Source organism: Podarcis cretensis, assembly GCF_951804945.1.
Source record: "Podarcis cretensis genome assembly, chromosome: 6".
Taxonomy (NCBI): Eukaryota; Metazoa; Chordata; class Lepidosauria; order Squamata; family Lacertidae; genus Podarcis; species Podarcis cretensis.
The window spans coordinates 58292620-58312334 of record NC_137175.1 but is presented as its reverse complement, the minus strand read 5'-3'; the positions used below and the strand labels follow the sequence as shown (position 1 = coordinate 58312334).

The following is a 19715-nucleotide window of genomic DNA, read 5'->3' as shown; positions in this document are numbered from 1 at the left end:
TATATTTAATTAGATTTCCAAGGTTAGCTGACTAAACAGTCTTAATTAATAATACAATTCCATATTGTTCAGGTGCAGCCCCAGGCCTTCTACAGAGGCGTTTGGGGTGAGGGATGCAGATGACTGTAGAAGGGAGAGGAGGATGGGAAAGTTGAAGTCCGTGCAAGTAACGTTAGTATCCAGGCCAGCATTTTTTAGACTGTTTATTATAATAAAAGTACATTCTGCAACCATCTGAATATTTGATGGAAGGTTGCTAACAGTTCACATTTGAGTTTCACTTTAAACCTTCTGAAGCAAAATGGTTTCCAACAAAGGCACATTTTAGATTAACATTCTGCTTGATCAACAAAAATAAGGCAGCTGTTTTTAAAAATACATATATTTCATGTGCATGTATTTAGATTTTTACATGGGAACATTTAGGGCTGAAACTCAGTTCTGGCACCTGTCAGGTGGGTGCCATTGCCATTATACAGTAAAAGGACAAGGGAGGTGTTCATGGTGAGTTCTAGTACCTCTTTTTCTAGAAAAATAGCACTGATACCACCGAGCCTGAGAGTATGCCAGTGTAGTTAACTAGCAGAATCAAGGAAGCTGTTAGAGGTAAGAAGTTTCCGAAAATGGAAGCCTTGTTCAAATGAACAGAAGAAACATAAAATTGGGGGGAAAGAAATGCAAGCAGACAATGGGGAATTTTAAAAAGAAGCCACCCCAGCAAAGACTGACAAAACAATTATTTAAATACATTAGAACCAACAACAACAAAAAGACTAGGGAGGCAGCTAACCTTTATAGACAAAGAAAGAAAAAGAGATTACAGGAAGCTGAGTTAATTCTTTGCATCTGTATTCACTGTTGAAGATGGAGGGCAGATGCGAGTCTGAACTAACATACCATTTTAGAGATCATTAGGAAAGGGACTGAAAATAAAACAGCCAATGACATGACGCCATTATACAAATCTATGGTGTAACCACACTTCAAATATACTTCTGGTCATCAGTGCACCTCAAAAAGGATGTAGAGCTGGAAAAAGTTCAGGAAAGGGCAACGAAGATTTATCATTGGGCTGGAACCCACTTATTAGGAAATGTGACAACATTTGGAGCTTTTTAGTTTAGAAAAAAGGTAAACAACATTATAGAGGTGTATAAAATTATGCACGGTCTCATAACACTAGAATTTGGGGTCATCTAATGAAGCTGGATATTGGAAGCGTCAGGACAGACAAAAGGAAGTACGTATTCACATAGCACATTTGCTACCTTAAGATGTAGCCATAGCACTCACTTGAATAGCTTTAGAGAGGATTTAGACAAATTCATGAAGCATAAGGCTATCAATGGCTACTGATAATGACGGCTGCAGTGCCATCTCCAGTGTTGGAGTCAGTTGGCCTCTGAATACCAACTGGATGCTGAATTAAATGGGCTTTGGTCTGATACAGAAGGGAAGGGCTGGTCTTAAACATCTGAATGATGACAAGAGCATTAACTATATATTAAGTTAATAGTCTGCGTCCTCTAAGTCCACATGCATTATTTGTGAGGAACGAAGGCTATGCCATACCTCGTGCAACCTATAAACTTTGACTGTGAGAACATGTCTTTGCTGACAGGTACCAGAACAAAGGCAGAATTATTTTCTAATCGGTATTATTAGAATGAGCTGTGCATACAGAATCAAATTCATTATTTTCTCCCCTGGAAAGCCGCCCCCCCCCCCAAGGAATTACAAAGCAATAGGTGCTGTACAGAAATTCTGGGCTGAAGATTCATTTCAGAAGACCAGCCCTGATGTGTCTTACTTGCTACCAAGTTTACCTTCCAAAACACTGAAAATATCCTCTAGTGACTTGTATACACACTGGAGGAATTCTTGCACGTTCCTAGCCGGGTAGGCAGAAACATTACATCCAATCCAGTTGTCATGAACTCCATATCCGACACCAAAACCATCAGGCACCACTGGTGCAAATCCACCCATATTCACAGCAGGACTGCTCAGAGTGCTTGTGGAGAGAATGTTATGATTAATCTGGGCATAAGCTTGGTCCTGGTAAAAGTCTGGCAGAGGGATACCTCTGGATTCTGCCAGATGCCGCAAACCATACAAGTGTCGATCAAATCCCTGACCTGTCAAGACAAAATGCAGTAATGAATGACACTGCAGAGAACATTGCCTGTATTTATGGCTTAACCCTTTTTCAGCCATGGGCCGGTCCACCGTCCCTCAGACCACATGGTGGGCTGGACTATTGGGGGGGGGGGAATGAATGAATTCCTATGCCCCACAAATAACCCAGAGATGCATTTTAAATAAAAGCACGCATTCTACTCATGTAAAAACATGCTGATTTCTGGACTGTCTGTGGGCCGGATTGAGAAGGTAATTGGACCGCATCTGGCCCACGGGCCTTAGGTTGCCTACCCCTGGCTTAACTCCACTTCCAAAGCCACAAAGTTAACAGACAAGCTGCTCTTGCTTGGTTTAAAAAATAAAAGTGCTAGTGTGCCAAAATATGTGCACATCTTTCTCATTTGTTCAAACAAATACTAAAACCACAACTAGACTATCAAAAGTTGCCCTTTTTCTTTACTGAAAGGCCTTGCAGTAGAGAACTCTTCCCCAACCTGGTACCCTCCAGATGTTTTGGACTACAACTCCCATCACCCCAAGCATCAGTCATGCTGGTTCGGGGAGCTGATGGGAGTTGTAATCAAACAACATCTGACGGGCACCAGGCTGAGAAGGCTGCAGTAGAAACTCAAGCAAACAAGGGAGTACCCAAAAAAATTTCAGCCATTTGAAAATCTCCAGAGGACTGGGGGAACCCTTCAGAATAGCCTGGGAAATGGGATGGAGAAATTAGTGGCAATTACTCCCCAACCTCCTTTACAGAAATAAGTCCTTGTCATGAACAGAAAAACACCTTTAGCTCCAACTCGCTACAGTAACACAAGGATAAAATTAAAATGTACCTGGAAAGGCTGTTTTGCATATTGCAAATAAGTATTTTTCAAACCTTCATATAATGAAGTCAGATTCTGGATAAGTCTTTTCAAAACACTATTTAAATGTAGGGAATGTATTTAACTCTGCAAACACGCTGGCTGTGTGAGTGAATGTGATGCAAAGGTCCAGCAAGACACTCTGCATCATGGTGAAAATTGCTCTGAACCCATTGTCTACCTTGACTGAAGCCACCGGGGAGAGGGACTGCCTCCGATGCTAAAAAATGAACCTTGCCACTTACCCATAGCAGCTTCTTTTGTGAGCTGGTTGTGGAACTTGGAGCACTCCGCAATCATCTGCTGCAGTTCTGCGGCGCTGTGCTTGGGCAGATTCCTGACTAAAGCCTCGGAACACTTTTTTGTATGAACTGAGGCAGGACGGATGGTTTCAGTGCGACCGTGTTTGAATGCTGCTGTGCTGCAAGATTCATAGGTGGCAACAGTTTGGCCATATTGCCGTAGAAAAGCCACCTGGAAGGCAAGTTGCGTTATAGCATCAGGACTCAGCTTCTGCTTCTTTAGGAACTCCTTGCCTCCTTTTTCAAACTGAATGGCCTCCAGAGTCAGCGTTTTCACAGTGGCGTCAAAATTCTGTTTGGCCTTGGTAATTCCTTCTTTTAAGGCATCGTTCAATTTAAAGCTCAGCTTCTGTACAGCTGCAGCAGAATCAACCGCAGCAGGCTGAGATGATGGAGCAATTGCAGGCGACTGGGTGCTGTCTTTAAACACTTCGTTTTGGAATCTGAGTACAGCTACACCATCTCCCCAGGCGTGCTCAAAGTGAACTGCTGCGGTGCCATCTTTGGCTAAAATAAGGTTGAAGGATTTGTCATACCACCTGTTGACTCCATCACCATGAAGCATAGTATGGGACAAGTGGTTGAGATCTTTAATTGGAAAGTCATCAAGGCACAGACAGAAGATTGCGGAATCCACCTTTGTTAAAGTTTCCTTATTGCCATTTTCAAGTAGCTCTTGTCTCAGCCCTGCCCATGTATCCCTGTTTTCGCTAGTCAAGCAAGCAAGAGGGAAAGCTGGAACTGGGCTGCTGTCGGAAATGATATATTTTAGGTGTGCTTGAATTTCTGAAGGCGCCACTATGTTCCCATCTCTATCTAGAACATCAAACACATAGAAGTTTCCATTTCTAAGCACTAATAAGTGCCGCTTACTTTCATCTGTAAACAGCTCATCCTTGCTGAGCTTAGGCAGCCGTGTGGAATTAAAAAGCCTGAAGTACTGGGACATGTCTAGTGGGTAGGCATTCACCATATAGGCACCAAACCACGAGAGAGAGGAAGGCACAAACCGAATGAACCTTTTGAAAGCTTGTGTGTCGCTTTTGGATGGGTTGAGATGAAAAACCTCTGGCTCTAAAAAGCCAGCCCTGAGAGTCTTCAAGAAACGCAGAGCAGAAACAGTCATGTTAGTTGCTCTCACAAGCTGGTCGTTATATTCAGCTTTGGGGTCAGGGTTGAAAGCCATGAAAGGATTGAAGTTCAAAACCACCGATTCACGTGCCCGTAAGTACATGTCAAACCAGGGACCTAAAATCGAGAGGTGGACAGAACAGATCAACACAAAGACCACAAGACAAACAAGGCTCATAAACATGAAATGTGGGCAAATGTTTATGAGAGGGACCTTTTTTTTAATTTGTGGGCCAGGAGGTATGGTAAATACGCTAGGTTTCTAAGCTCCTGCAGTCCAAAATATAACACCCTCTGATTTCTTCTTTGTGGAATTAACATGCATAATTTATGTTTATTGCTTGGGGGCTACAATTTTGCATCTACGATCCATTCACAATTCGCTCTCCTCTTTGACATACCATTGTGTTGTGTCGTCTTGGGAGAGGGGAGGGGGAAGAGAGAAAGAACATTTACTTGTTTACCTGCCTATCCACTTCTGCTCTTTCCTCACCATCTTCCTTTACCTTTTCTGTTCCTTCCTCTTCCTCTTTTCTGCAACAAGTCTCAGTTCCTCAGCCACGGTTTCATGTCTAATCCCTGTCTTCATTCTAGCCACTAAAGTAACTGAATTTTACACTTGGCTTAAAACCTGTGGTTTTTCTTCACAAATACAGGGGCTGCAAAGTAAATTTTAGTGGGAGATGAAAGGCAACACTCTACACAGTTCAAGCAGTAACATAAATGCATTACAATAATTTTCAAGCTGATGCTTTGAAAATTCTTCAGTTTTATAGCTTAGTAACATTCAAAGTTTACAGCAGGATGGTTTTTAAATAGCAATGCAACAACAAAAAGCCTAGGGAAATGTAAAATTGAACATTCCCTTTAGTGTTTAGCATGCTCTCTTTCATTCATAAAGCATTCCAAAGAAAGCACAAACCAAATTTAAATCTTAGGTAAGGAAGTGACCCAGTCCTGTGAAATGCTCTGCCAACAGAGATGCAGAAGCCACTTTCTGTTTCAACCTTTAAATGCCTGCTGAAAATTTTCCCATGCTGCCAGGCTTATCTAGGCAATTAAGAAAGCATCTTTCCATAATCGTTAGTGGATGGTCTTCAATTTTAAATTTTTATGTGTTTATACATGTGTGTGTGTTATCAGCCATTTCATTTTTTAAAAAAATAATAATGCAGCAGGCATATGCATACACACACACAATTACTTCAGTAAGTACTTAAGAAAATCATACACAGCTATCGATAAAACCAATGAGCTGTATGTTTTATATACAAGCAACCATGGTATGAGATATGACAGAAGAGTGGCAATGATGGGGGGCAATTGCCCACCAGTTCCAGTCCTCAGGGGATTGGGCAACACTCGCGCCTTCACTGCAAAATAGTTCAGCTCTGTGTGGTGATGGCTTGAATTGTTTGCAGCCATTAGGCTTGAATGATTTGCTCTTTCATCTGCAAATGCCCACTTGTGATTCAAGGAGCTGCCACCCACTTGAGGATAAGAAAGACACATGGACACGGTATATTAGGTTAATGGGCTAAAAAAGGCCACAACTTTATTGATTACAGCATGTGAGAGGTATTGGCTTAGGCATTGGATAAAACAACAGAGCATGACTCCACCCCCTCAGGATGTCACCGGCGGTCATGCCATGGCCCAAGCCACCAGCAAGGGTGTCAGACAGGATCCATGACAGCCGGATTCCTTTACCCATAAAATGGAGGGGTAGGCGATGGCCACACCCTGCCCTCCAACACAGAACCATATTCCAATGCCTAACCGCCACCCGAGCCAAAAGAGGCTTGACGCCAATAACCTCACAGCTGCAACCTAAGGCTTCTGATGATGTCGGCCAGCCAAATATCATTGCTGAGGTCCAAAAGGTGAACTTCTTTTTTTTTTAAAAAAAAAAAAGGTTAATGGGCTAAAAGCAGCAACACAATGGCTGAGACACGCTGCCAGGCCGCGTTTGAGCAGCAAAACCCCACCCCAAGCCTCCAGCCGATTGGCTGGCCATCTGGGGGCGTGATGCGGCAGCCAGAGCAGCTGGGCAGAGGGCTGAACACCCCCTGCCAACGCGGGAAACGGCTCCTGCTCACAACTCCTCCCCTCCCTGAGGAGGAGAGGCTTTATCCCTGTATCAACATCAACTAGGTCACTGCCTGTTTACTAGGAAGGGAGACCCTTACCTTTCATTCTCCTATTCGTCACAGACACATAAAAAATAGATGAATGTCTTAGAATCATAGAACTGTCGAGTTGGAAGGGACCCCACGGGTCATCTAGTTCAACCCCCTGCAATGCAGGAATAGTCAGGCACTACTTCATTTTCAAGTAAGATCAAATGAATAAAAAAGAACAGGATTTTTTCCTCTTTCACATGACAACTGCAACAGCAGAACTAACGTGTCAGTTCCCCCCACCCCACCCCATATTTGAATGTCAGCCATATTCAGTGTAGAACCTTTTCAACTCCTGCCCAGGGAACCAATGTCCCCACTATGGAAGGACGTGTGGATCCAGAATTGGCCTCCACAGTCACTTACGGACTCATTGTTAAAACCGTGTTTATGGAAGACAATCTTACTCGGCTACAAGTGATCGCCAAAGAAGAAGAACCACCTTTAAATCCATGGCTATAGCATGGCTATAGCCCTTTTTTCTTCATTTATAATGGAAGGTTTATAATTTGGCTCACCTTGAGTGTCAAAAAAAGGGGGGGAGTATTGCAGTTCACACTCACTAATTTCACTTTCATTTATGTGCAGTGCAGAGTGTCTTGGGTGTCAGGCATCGCAACCACTCAGTAGTCAGTGAGCTAATTTGATGAGGAATTACAATAGTGGAGAATATGGGTGGAATTTACAGATACCAGGTTTGCTCTGTACATAAACACTTCTGCTCTCCTCCGATATCCTTATAAGCTACAGCAACAACATGCCTTTGGGGGCTAAATTAATAAAAATCACTAACCTAAACACTATAGACATTCTCTTGCTTTCTTTCCTCTGTCTCTGTCTCTCTCTCAATCACTTTTGTCCTATTAAATTTGCTGTCTCCTTTTCTTTATTCTCTGGTCTTGCTGTCTGCATCTTTCATCTTTCTTGTTCTTTGATAAAAGAAATGCTGTTCTCTCTCTGTCATCCTGCCTGCCCTCTCAAAGGCAAGAAATTTTATAGTATTGACTAAGCTGGATTCTCCAAAGGTGGTACTTGCTTCGACATCCTGAAATAGATTTACATATGGTTTGAGTCACTCATTGGATCACCGCAGCAACTATTTCCCTTCATTGTGCTTTCCGTTTAATAATTACACAGGCGGCATTCAACTAATTCATCCCATCCACCCACACTGCACCCTCACCAAATTTGCTCCAGAGGTTCGGGGAGCCCCTAGAACAAATTTAAGGGGCACAAAGGGGAAGACTGTTCCATTGCACAAGCAGAGATCCTTGCACTGATGGAACATTCACTTAGTACTACACTGGATACAATTTAGGATATTTTATTGTAGTGGTAGCTTTCCTTCCCATTTCCTTCATTGCCACTTTCCAAGGCAAAAGATGAGATACAAGAGGTTGTCTTATACCAAGTCAGACCGCTGACCCATCTAGTTCACTACTGTCTGTTCCAATTAGCAGCATCTCTCCAACGTCACAGGCAGAGGTGGTGCCTATGTACTACCTGAAATCCTTTAACTAGAGATGCCAGGGATTAAACCTGAGGCCCTCAGCATGCACAGTGACCTAGCAGTTAGCCATGACCTCAAGTTCCAACGCTGGAGCCATCAACACAGCTCCAGGAATCTGCCTATGCAACCACTTCTCCCTCTCTCTGCATAAAATGACCTTTCAGTCCAAGACATCATATTCTTATGGGATTAGAAGTCCATATTAGACTTTGTAAACCAAGAAACAAGACACTGCAGAATGAAGTCTTCAGAACCAAACGTGCCTAAAGTAATGAATGGTGCTGTGATCAAGGGACCATGCACCCTTTATGTTGTTGATACTTTGATTCAGGTTGTCTCTACTTTAAAGAATATGTCTGGGTCAACATTACTTGCCAAGTGAAGATGTTTCCATGACATCTTGCTATTTCAGGGAAAAAGATAAGTCAGTTGTTTTGGAGTACTGATTGTAACATTGTCAAGAGCATTTCAAATCAGAGAGCATCCAGCTTTATTAACCTGAAACTAAGGTTAATGATAACTAAGGTTAATGATAAACATGCCTGTTTATCACTTAGCTGGCTAAAGCATCGGGGTGACTTGCAGGTGTGAATGAACTTTAATGACATCAATTTAGACATTCCACAGAGAATCAAATGTTGAGCATTCAAAAGATGCATGCAAGTAAGCAAGCTGCAGCAAGAGTTAATGATCAGAGTGCGCCCTCTAACACGCCAAATTCTAGTCTGTTCTCAAGCAAGCAGCTTGAGGAACAGATACCAAGAATGCAAAGCAGGTTTCACAATTACTTCCTTACCTGAAATATAACTAGTGTGTTTATTTTGCTTGTCTTGTGCAACCAACTGCTCATGTAATTCTCTACCAATTCCATCCCTAAAACTGACAGCGAGTTGTTCAGTTTTCCTTTAAAAAGAGAGAGAGAGAGAGAGAGAGAGAGAAATTAAGTAAAATTGTGATGTCAAGAGGAAAAGCATCCCGTGTGGCTGGACTGGTATGACTCCTCCCTTCCCCACCCTTGATGTTGCAAATGCTCCTGGCTAAGAATGAGGAAAGGCTGTTGTTAATTCAAAGGCTGAAGTTGATCCATTCTGGATCTACACTGGAAGAAGGTTCTGTAATCACTATGCTGGATGTGTGAGGATACAAGAACTAGTTTGGACTGGTGCACTGTGCTACTATGTTATCATAGATACCTGTCAGCTCAGGCAACCTGGTGTGATATAAGTAAACTGAAGTCTAGAGTTTGAAGACTTGCATTTCAGAAATGGGTAATATTTCATGGAGGGTTTGATGTTCTAAGCTCACACCTGCCACTCAGGGAGCAGCCAGGCAATCTTGGGAGAATACTGATTTTTTAAAAAATCAGTCGAGTTTTCAGCCCAGATTCAGGACAGAAACAGCCTTGGTTTTCCTGCTGGGTGGTGTATGCTGGGAACTGGACAAGGGGAGTGCAGTTCTGTTGATCCCCTTGAATCTCTCTGTTGCATTCGCTACTATCAGTCATGGTATCCTTCTGGGCCATCTTGCTGGGTTGGCACGGGGGGCACACTATTGTGTTGGTGCCAGTCCGTCATGGAGGATCAGTCCCAGAAAGTTGCACCCCTTGGCCTTTGGCATCAAGGTTCTATTCTGCCCCCCATGTTGGTTTACACCTATATGAAAGTGCCGGGAGAACTCATCCAGAGGTTTGGACTGCAGTGTCACCAATAGCTCTACCTCTCTCTTTCAGCTGTTAATCCCAACGAGTCTGTGAAACCTTAACAGGTACCTGGAAACAGTTTTCACTGGATGAGGGCAATTAGCTAAAACTATATCTAGGCAAGACACCTGTGCTCTGGGTGGGGAAGCCGAATTATCTGGCTAAAAAGATAGGATCGAACTCTCCTGAATGACTACATTTGTTGTTTCTCCTGGACTTGGCACTGTCTGTGGAAGCACAGGTTACATCTGTGGTTAGGAGCGCCTTTTTCCTACTGAAGCGAGGATGCAAGCTATTGCCTTACCTAGAGAGATCAGACCTTGCCTCAGTAATCCACACACTATTCACATCTAGGGCAGACTGCTGCCTTTAAGTTGAGAAACTTCAACTGGTGCAGAATGCTGCTGCTTGGTTGCTAGATGGTGCACAGTAATCACAGAATGCAACTCCTATTCTGTACCAGTCGTACTGGTTGCAGGTTGTGTTTCTGAATCCAATTCAAAGTGTTGATTTTGACCTTTAAAGCCACCAGTGGCTTGAGCCCATGTCCTCTAAAAGACCAGGAACACAAGTTCTTAGAATACAGTCATACCATGGAAGTCAAACAGAATCCATTCCAGAAGTCTGTTCGACTTCCAAAACTTTTGGAAACCAAGGCACGGATTCTGATTGGCTGCAGGAAGCTCCTTCAGCCAATCAGAAGCTGAGTCAGATGTTCGGGTTCCAAAGAACGTTTGCAAACTGGAACACTCACTTCTGGGTTTGCGGCATTTGGGAGCCAAAACGTTTGACTTCCAAAGCATTCGGGATCCAAGGTACGACTGTATTAAGATTTGCCTCAAATGCCCACCTGCCAGGCTGATGCTACTGGTGGGCCTGAGAGACAAGGTCCTTTCTGTGGTGGCCCCCAAACTGTGTAACTCCCTCCCTACAGAGGTGCATAATCCTTCAACATTGCTACTGTTCATACATATATTGTCTTTGGTTTCTTCTTTTTTCTTACCTGAATTGGGCATCATCTAAAAGAGGCTTTTGAGCATTTAGGTATCTTCTGATTGTGTCTTCAAGTTTTGGAATAGGCAAACTAATAAGGCAGGAGAAGAGAGCAAAACAATATAAGGCCACACCATGTTAAACATTCCAAAGGAAAAGGCAAGAATAATACTGTTCTGTGTAATAAGTAGTTTTCCCTAGCAATTTATTATAAGTTAAATGCAGGTATGAAAGGACCTCAGTCTAAAATAATCCCTTACTAACTACACATTAACCTTTTGTACACTGACCCCATTTCTCTTTAGATCAGGCTTTGCCTGGTACCTTCCAGACATTTTCGATGACAGCTCCCATAGCTATCATTGAAATCCCAATTAGCTGCTCTGAAGTTAGAAGAGTAAATAAAGAAGGTTCTGAAAGTTACAGAGAATGTTCATTACCATGTATTAAAGTTTATGGTACAATATACAGTATCCTAGTATATACAAATAGCAAACTTGTTTTTCAAGTGCCAATATTCATGTAGCCAAACCAATAACATACCGTCAACAAAGCCTTGGGTAAACCCAAGGATTGCTAAAGTCCCCTCCCCCGAAAAAAACATTTAGTAGGAAAAACCTAAATGGGAGGGGGAATCAAAAAGAACAGCTCAAAAGAAGTGTGCATACACACAAAAGCTTATACAGTACCAGAACAAACTTGGTCTATAAGGTACTACTGGACAATTTTTTATTTTTTTATTTCGACTGCGTCAGACCAACCTACCTGAATCTACAGCTCAAAAAACTGCCACAAAAAACTGCCCATTCTCAGTGGGCACAGAATGCTGACAGGGAGGAGATGGAATGGACTATCCTGGAAAAGCTGAACTCTGAACAGGAGCACTGCAATATTTTGCTGCAGGTTCTACTTTTATGTTAATATTTAAGGGGCACCAGATCTCCAGATCTTTTACCAGTTTTTGTAACTTGGAAGTTTACCTGCTTATAAGGAACTGCTATATGACAAATATACTTCTAAAACAAATTAGTCACAATCCAAAGAAAAGTAGATTCCATTGAATTTCTCTGGTACTTAGGCATACTAAGAATATAACTATTATCTTTACAGTGTGATCCTAAATATGTTTATTTAGAAGTACATCACAGCAAACAATACACAAAGCAAACAAGCTGAAACAGTTTCATTTTCTCCAAACTTTTCCATATGTTTTCACCTGGTACTCATAAAGTAGGCAAAAAAGCATGAGGGAACTAATATATTAGTGTAAATTTAAATATAGATGGCAATCGTGAAAATCACGCCCTGCATTTAGCACTAACCTTTCACCTACATACTGTACCTTTATCTCAGCCTAAATGAAGGCAGAAGGCTTTTCATTACCAGCTGTATTACATATGCTTCTCCTCTTTCTCTCTGGCAATGGAACTGTGCCCTCTTCCAGGACTAATTTGCTTTTGAAAGGTGTAGGAACTAACATAAGGAAACATTCTCCAGATCACATTAACACAGCAAATCCTTTCGCTGCTGTACTCACTGAAACACTGTGCCATTTCTATCCATGCAATGTAATTTTGTGAGTCAATCCATGGAATCTTATCTATGTCAAGTTAATGAATGTAACCCAGGGGTGATAGTGCTTCCTGACTGATTGAACACTGAGTAAAAGGGCACAATCTTGTTTAGGTGCGCTATGAGGGCAGGGGAAGAGACACCTGGAGTTTTCAGAAAAAGAGGAAGCCCTCCAGTGTGTGGCTGTGTGAGTTATTAAAAAAACCTGTGGGATACCTGTGCCCTCCAGATGCTATTGGACTCCAACTCCCATCAGCCTCAGAAAGCATGGTCAGTTAGCAGGGATAAGAGTCCAACATCCAGTAGGTAATGTCCTCCTCCCCCTTGCTGATCTGCTTGTGACATCCTCTCAGAGGGTAGGCAAACTGTATTCCTTGGGCTACAGCTGAAAGGTCTAAATGTGAAATCACACCTGTACCTTTTAAGACTCACATTGAAGGGAGATTGTCAAAAAATGCAGCGTTTCCATCTCCCACTTCACCGTGATGGAGAACTGGGATCCTACAGCATTCTCTTTTTCACCTAATGGGGTTCTTAATAAAGGTCTCTTGTGTCCTTGATTTGGCAACATCTAATCAGAAATGCTTCAACGCCCAGCTTAATTACAAGGTGGCTTGTCTCCCGTCTCCCTGTAAAACCCTGCATGTATTGATTTATTATTTTTATAGCCCATCTTTCCTCCAAAGAGCTCAAGGCGGTCACATGGTTGTTCTCCTCCTCCTCCTCTCCATTTTATTTTCACAACAACCCTGTGAGGGAGGGAGGTTGGACTGAGAGTGACTAGCTCAAGGTCACCCATCGAGCTTAGCGGCCGAGGGCGGTCATTTGAACTCTGGCCTCTCCCAGGCTCTAGTCTAGCCCGATAGTAGCCACTCTGCCCCCTGCACATGCTCCAGAGACCCGCGCTCCGCTTCCCATCTTGGCGAGGCTGAGCACTGGAAAGCACCGCCCTGCTCAGAAGGAAGGAGGCGGAGCCAGGAACCAAACTTGCTCTAGAGGCGCCCTTGCCAAGAAACCTCTCCTCCTCCTCCTCCCGCCGCGGAAGCGCCACCTTACCGGGGAAGGCTCTTCTGATAGTGCATGGTGGGCACGAGGCTGCGGTGCAAATACTGGGAGACGGAGCCGTCCTGGCTGTAGTTTCTCCGCGGCCCGGCCAGGGCAGGCGGGAGCAGGGCGGCAGACGCACCGCAGAAGCGGGGCCAAGGAGAGAAGAGCAGCGCCGCCGTCGCCATGCTGAGCTCGTCACTTTCCCGGTGCGGCCGCCGCCAGCTCCTCCTCCTCCTCCTCCCTCCGCGCCGAAGCCAACTCCTGCGCCGCCCCTGGGAGGAGTCAGCTCGGGCCTCCCTGGGAGGAGGAAGCAGGAGCAGGGCAGCTGTAGGCCGCAGGCTCGGAGAAGGAAAGGGTGGTCCGGGACACTCAGACCAACCCGCTTGGTGGTCCGGGACACTCAGCCTAGCCAGCGTCACGGCAAACGCGAGACTCTTTTGCTCCGCCTGCATTCAGCTTCCCAGTTCCTGAAACTGCAGAGGCTTTGGGCGCTTCGTGCTGGCGAGAAGGGACGGGGAGCAGCTCTCAGCAGTGGCCTCCCTCCAACAAGGGGGTGCCGCTCTTTATTCAGTGTGGAGGCGGCCACCAGGGCCTGCCTTTTGGCTTATCAGCGCTGCGCCCTGCCCGGGGCTTGCTCTGCTCCTCAGGCGCCCTTCACTCAGCGCCCCATAAATCAGCAGGGCAGGAAAGAAGCTGCTGTGCAGGTTTCCGCGCCCTCTGCGGGCAAGGGCCGCTGATGGCAGCTTGCTTCCCAGTTTCCAGAGTTTTCAGGCTGGCGTCCAGGAGGCTTCCGGGGAGCACCGTTCTCGCTGGCTGCTCCTGCTAATAAGAAAAGCTCGACTGCAGCCGCAGAGTTCCGAGGAGCGCTCTCCTAGTGGCGGCCCCTTCGTCATCCGGCTACATGCACAGACGTCGTCCGTCAAGGCGCCCACCGAGCCTTGCAATGCTTGGCGGCGACATCCCCCTTTCTGATCCGTGGTGGTCGCTAGTCCTGGGGTTTCCTCTTCCCGCCCTTGGCCTGATGCAGCAGGCTGTTCTTATGCGCTTACCTGTAGGCTCTCCCCACCATTTTGGAAACCTACGTGATGCACAAGCATCTTACCTGCTGAAAAGCATTGATCTTGTGTGACATGTTTAAACATGTGCAGAGGCATATCGAGGGTCCTTTGCGCCCTTGATAAAGGGCTGTACCAGCACACACATCCCAGGGGAAAAATCACTTTGTTACAATAACCACAACCACATTAAAAATTGTCATTTTACGAAACCAAACTACCATACTTGGAGCATCTGGAGTGAGGGTGAGGTGACGAGGAAGGGCAAAAAAATAATAATGCATGCTTTTGTGCCATAGTGCAAGAAGGTTGGGAAGCTTCTATGTTTAATCTTACTGCAATAGCGGCAGTGCATCAACATCATATACTCCATAGTGATTTTGGGGACTCCCAGGGCCTGCGCTCCCTGCAAGGGGCCCGGCAAGTAGGAGTGGAACTACACAACCAACTCGCATCCTACTGAGTCACATCCGAGGAGGATACCATGACTGATGGTAGCCACTGAGAATTCAAAGAGAACCAAAAGAGTAACATTCCCCTGTCCCTCTCACAATAACAATCCATCGGTCAGGACAAGCAAGGCTACTTCAGTCCCAAACACCAGCCTGAACCCAGATTAGCAAAGGTGCAGAAGTTGCTGGACTACAGTTACCATAATCCCTGACTATTGGCCATGCTGCTGAGGCTGCCAGGAAATGTAGTCTAACAACATATAGGAACCCAAGCTTGGGAAAGGCTGGTCTAGGCAATTGCTACCCCCAAGAACGTCTGGAACAGTGTCACCACGTCCCTCTTGAGCCCCCTGCCAAAAAGAGGATATTAGCAACTGGCTGGTACAGTGGTACCTCGGGTTAAGAACTTAATTCATTCCAGAGGTCCATTCTTAACCTGAAACTGTTCTTAACCTGAGGTACCACTTTAGCTAATGGGGCCTCCCACTGCCACCATGCCATTTCTGTTCTCATCCTGAAGCAAAGTTCTTAACCCGAAGTATTATTTCTGTAAACTGAAGCATCTGCAACCTGAGGTACCACTGTAGTTGTTACATAAATTGAGATCCAATGTGCCCTTATGAAGTGGTCGCACTACCACTGCTTTCAGGATGCAATGAGGCATTCACCAGATATTGAATCTGCTTGGTCAGGACTAGACAGTGTGCTTGTTAAGAACTGTATTAAATAGCATCCAATTCAGCACAGAGATGAGGGATTTGTCCCTGCAGGTATCTTGAGTGTTCCAATATCCTGTTGATCAAGGCTGATGATAAAAAAACAAAAACCCTCACCACTGGAATAATTCTGCTGGATGGCTACCAGTGGGGGAGGAGGGAAATACTTTTTACAAGAGAGGCTCCCTAAATGCCATAGTAATCATTGTCTAAATAAGTGAGGCAAACCCTTTGAAAAATGTGAGCCATATTTGTGGCTGATAATCTTCATAAATCAAATTCTTCTCTTGCTTTAAGTGAAGATGGTTATTGAGTTCATGTTATTGTTCTCCCAAACTAACCACAAATGCCAGTTTTTGTCAGTAGCCCCTATATGCATTTTTACTGGTTAGGATATGTCTTAAATCATGCATTTACAGGTGCACTTGCCCTTTTCATCCTAATACTAATAGTGAAAAGCAAACCTGATTAAAGAAGCCCAGTCTTTTCCCTTAGTCTGTCCTATTGTGATAATCCAGCATTACTCACCCAGCGCTTGAATTGCTGCATACCCTTTTCTGTTCCTTTTATAGCTAACGTTGAAACTGAGCTTATAAGGGCTGAATAACGAATTGTGCTTGCTTTTCATATAGGGTGTTGCTTTGCTTAGAGATCACTCTTGTTTCAAAAGTACTACTCTACTCTGTTCTAATTTTCCAGAGTCGGTAATCTTCTTCCAGGTTCTTATTGATGTAGTCACTAATAGGATTGTTGGTATTAATTTGGAAATAATGCCAGCTACATGCTTGGTGGCTATTGGCAGAAGAGGTGACATTGCAGGTCAGCTAAGCAGCACTAGAAACGCTTTGATCTAATCTATACCAAGCCAGAGCTGGCTATTCTAACAAGAGAGGCTGGTGAGGTCTCTTTCTCTATGGGATGCTGATTCTCTTCCAGAGAGCACTGAGGACAGCATGGCAGTGGCTTTGGATGCAATGCTGGCTCGGGTCAAGGATGTGTGTAAAAGAAATGGTTTGCTCATTCTCTCCGTGTTATCCGTCATAGTGGGATGTCTCCTTGGGTTCTTCCTCAGGACCAGACGCCTCTCTCAGCAGGTCAGTGAGATAAGCAGGTGTTGCAGCAGTGTATTTTTAAAAAGGTCTTTGTTACATAATGAAATAGGAAATAAAACAGTGTGTCACAGTGCAGAACATGATAATCTGTGAAGCAAGTTGTCTGGTTCTAGTGTTACTCTTTGTAGGAAAGAACGTGAATTGCTCATTTTAGAGTTTTAAATATGTTGGCTATATAGACTATAAAGCTACAGGTATCACAAGGATCTCACTACTAACACCAACATGAGCATAAAATGTTAGATTCTGGAAGAGAAGAAACTGCAGGAGAAATGATTCCTAACATTTTTATGTTGCATTTCTGGTACGCTTGGGTGTCTTAATTTTTAATGAAAACTAAGTAAGTTCTTTTGTCTTGGTGGCAACAGGTTTGCAGTATGTAAAAAGGTTATGCCCCCAGCTAGCCATTTACCCCAGAGCAGTCCCTACAATTTCAATAAGGTTTTAGGGAAAACGCTTCAAGGTCAGTGGTTTGGTTTGTAGCCAAAATACTATTCTGGAATCAGGGCACAAAATTCAATTATTTCAAAAATACATTCCAGCTGTTCGAGCAATCTGATGAATTCATCTGTTTAACAGTATGGATTTCCCCATTCAGAATAAACTGGAAACATTGAACAAGCCAGAGAGAAATAGGCTGTTAAATTATTATTTTTTGCATATAATAGGAATGCTGTGTTGCTGTTTTGAATGTATTATATATCTAGACATAAATTACTTGTTACTGGTAACTGAAAACTGAATTTCATTCCAAGGGGTGTCATTCATACAGAGTAAACATTAAGCCAAAAGAAAATCATGTGTAGCGTTTGATGCCAGAAGTAGACCCTTATTTATAGCTTGTTTTGCACTTCATTTTCAGGATTAAGTTTGATAATGTAAACTGTCCTTCAGGTCATTGTGATATTAGTAGAGATATGGACAGATGTCTTTGATTGGCAGAAGCTTTAGTGTTATTTCTCCTAACAGCTCTTAAGACCAAATTCGTTTCTGTATTCAGATTGTCTGTCATACTAAACACATGGTGTTCATCTGATCGCTTTTGAAAACCTTTTCAAGTTAGTGCAGTAAAGACTGGGTTCATTATTTTGAATTATCTAACTGTGAGAGAAACCTTGTTATTTCCCCCCAAGCCATAGTGCTATCTCATCCTATTGATTTTCATGTCTCTCCATCATTTGAAATGATACGCCTTGAGATGAAAGTAGCAGTAAAGAGTTTAGCACATTTTAACTGTGGTTCAACAAAGAGATACATGTGTATATGTTCAAATAACTGATTCACCTCCTTATTTTTTAGGAAATAAGCTATTTCCAGTTTCCTGGGGAGTTACTGATGAGAATGCTGAAAATGTTGATTCTACCACTGGTTGTTTCAAGGTAAGCTAGTGGATAGCAAGCTGTAGCATGATTTACCCAACTTTGTTCCTTTGATTAAAGAAACAAAATTAACTTTCAAGTTGCTTGTCCCTTAAAGGCACATGCATATTTGTGATCAATTGATTTAGCAAGAAGTTATGGTCTTAGCTGAAAATGTCACAGGATTACCAAGCAGGGTATGATAATACTGTATAAACATGTAGAAAATATAGTTGCAATTCACAGCTAAATCAGATTACTTGTAAAGGTAAAGGTAAAGGTACCCCTGCCCGTACGGGCCAGTCTTGACAGACTCTGGGGTTGTGCGCCCATCTCACTTAAGAGGCCAGGGGCCAGCGCTGTCCGGAGACACTTCCGGGTCACGTGGCCAGCGTGACATCGCTGCTCTGGCCAGAGCCAGAGCCAGAGCCAGAGCCGCACACGGAAACGCCGTTTACCTTCCCGCTGGTAAGCGGTCCCTATTTATCTACTTGCACCCGGAGGTGCTTTCGAACTGCTAGGTTGGCAGGCGCTGGGACCGAGCAGCGGGAGCGCACCCCGCCGCAGGGATTCGAACCGCCGACCTTTCGATCGGCAAGCCCTAGGCGCTGAGGCTTTAACCCACAGCGCCACCTGCGTCCCTAGCAGATTACTTGTAACTCAAGGCAAACATGTGTTTGAGACATTGGGGGGAGGGGAGAAGTAATGAGAAAGAGGAGTGGTTTGGGACAAGAAAAAGTCATGGTCTCCTTTCTCGCTACCACTTCCCTCTCCTAAGACTGTTTTATATTAGGTGGGGTCTCTAATATAAATGCATTTACACATAAAATGTAGTTAGTGCTTCATTGCCTGCGCTTGCAGTGCATTATAGCTAACACTGTCCTATATGCATTTTAGATACAATGCATACCTAGCAAGCTAAATCAAGTATGTCAACTAACACAGACTGTTATATAGAAAATGTAATTTGCTGTTGTTTTAAATAATCCCTTGTTTAGGTAATAACACTGAGAGGAAAACACGTTATATAATGTTTGCCACTATGTATTAAAGGCCAGCAACATTGTTCCAGCTCCCATCTGTTGCTGTATAATATAGATATAATATAACCATAATATATCATTTTTATGGTGTCCTAGTAGTTGACAAAGATTGATTGCTTTATGGTATGTGGCTTGTATTTAAGAATATACTGTACTGATAAATATTGAGTGTATTTGACTTCAAATAAGTCATAACAAATTCTGTCAGTAACAATGCAAATGCGACAAACTTTGTCCTTACACACAAATGAATTATTATTAAGGTGGATATTGTGATTGTACAATATACCACACCTATTCTATGATGCTTCCTTCAAAGGTACGCTTTCTTCTCCAGAATACTAACATAAAAAATGTAGGTCTTGTACAGAATGTTTTAGTCCTTTTCATAGAATCATAGAACTGTCAAGTTGGAAGGGACTTCATCTAGTCCTTCATCTAGTCCTTTCTCAACCTGTGGGTCCCCAGATGTTGCTGAACTACAACTCCCATCACCCCTAGCTAGCAAGGCCAGAGCTCAAGGATGATGGG

At 43.6% G+C, this 19715-nt stretch overlaps 2 protein-coding genes across 3 annotated transcripts in view; one reads left to right on the top strand and one right to left on the bottom strand.

Annotated features, from left to right (window-relative positions):
- Window positions 1-188: 188 nt before the first annotated feature.
- On the bottom strand, window positions 189-13694 carry CPT2 (carnitine palmitoyltransferase 2). 2 transcript variants are annotated; one of them, XM_079980736.1, is made up of 5 exons: window positions 13458-13694; window positions 10840-10920; window positions 8934-9040; window positions 3260-4564; window positions 189-2138 (listed from the first exon to the last, which is right to left on the bottom strand). In XM_079980736.1, the coding sequence occupies exons 1-5, from the start codon at window positions 13631-13633 to the stop codon at window positions 1807-1809; spliced, it is 2001 nt and encodes a 666-aa protein (XP_079836862.1). In that variant the 5' UTR covers window positions 13634-13694; the 3' UTR covers window positions 189-1806. The 2 variants fall into 2 exon arrangements, with proteins under 2 accessions (XP_079836862.1, XP_079836863.1); XM_079980737.1 differs by lacking the exons at window positions 8934-9040; window positions 10840-10920; window positions 13458-13694 and adding an exon at window positions 4912-6100.
- Window positions 13695-15569: 1875 nt separating this feature from the next.
- Window positions 15570-19715, top strand: part of SLC1A7 (solute carrier family 1 member 7) — a 44008-nt gene continuing 39862 nt past the window's right edge. The window contains exons 1-2 of the mRNA XM_079980746.1: window positions 15570-16765; window positions 18083-18162. Of these exons, the coding sequence (XP_079836872.1) occupies window positions 16625-16765; window positions 18083-18162 (221 nt within the window). The 5' untranslated portion in view covers window positions 15570-16624. The remainder of the gene's footprint in view (window positions 16766-18082; window positions 18163-19715) is intronic.

Excerpts from the sequence above, each read along its gene's own strand:
- CPT2 (XM_079980736.1), bottom strand. The coding sequence starts at position 13,633 with ATGGCGACGGCGGCGCTGCTCTTCTCTCCTTGGCCCCGCTTCTGCGGT. Across the intron at positions 10,921-13,457 it reads TATCAGAAGAGCCTTCCCCG|TTTGCCTATTCCAAAACTTG; the intron begins GTAAGGTGGCGC and ends CTGCCTTATTAG. Across the intron at positions 9,041-10,839 it reads TTAGATGATGCCCAATTCAG|GAAAACTGAACAACTCGCTG; the intron begins GTAAGAAAAAAG and ends CTCTTTTTAAAG.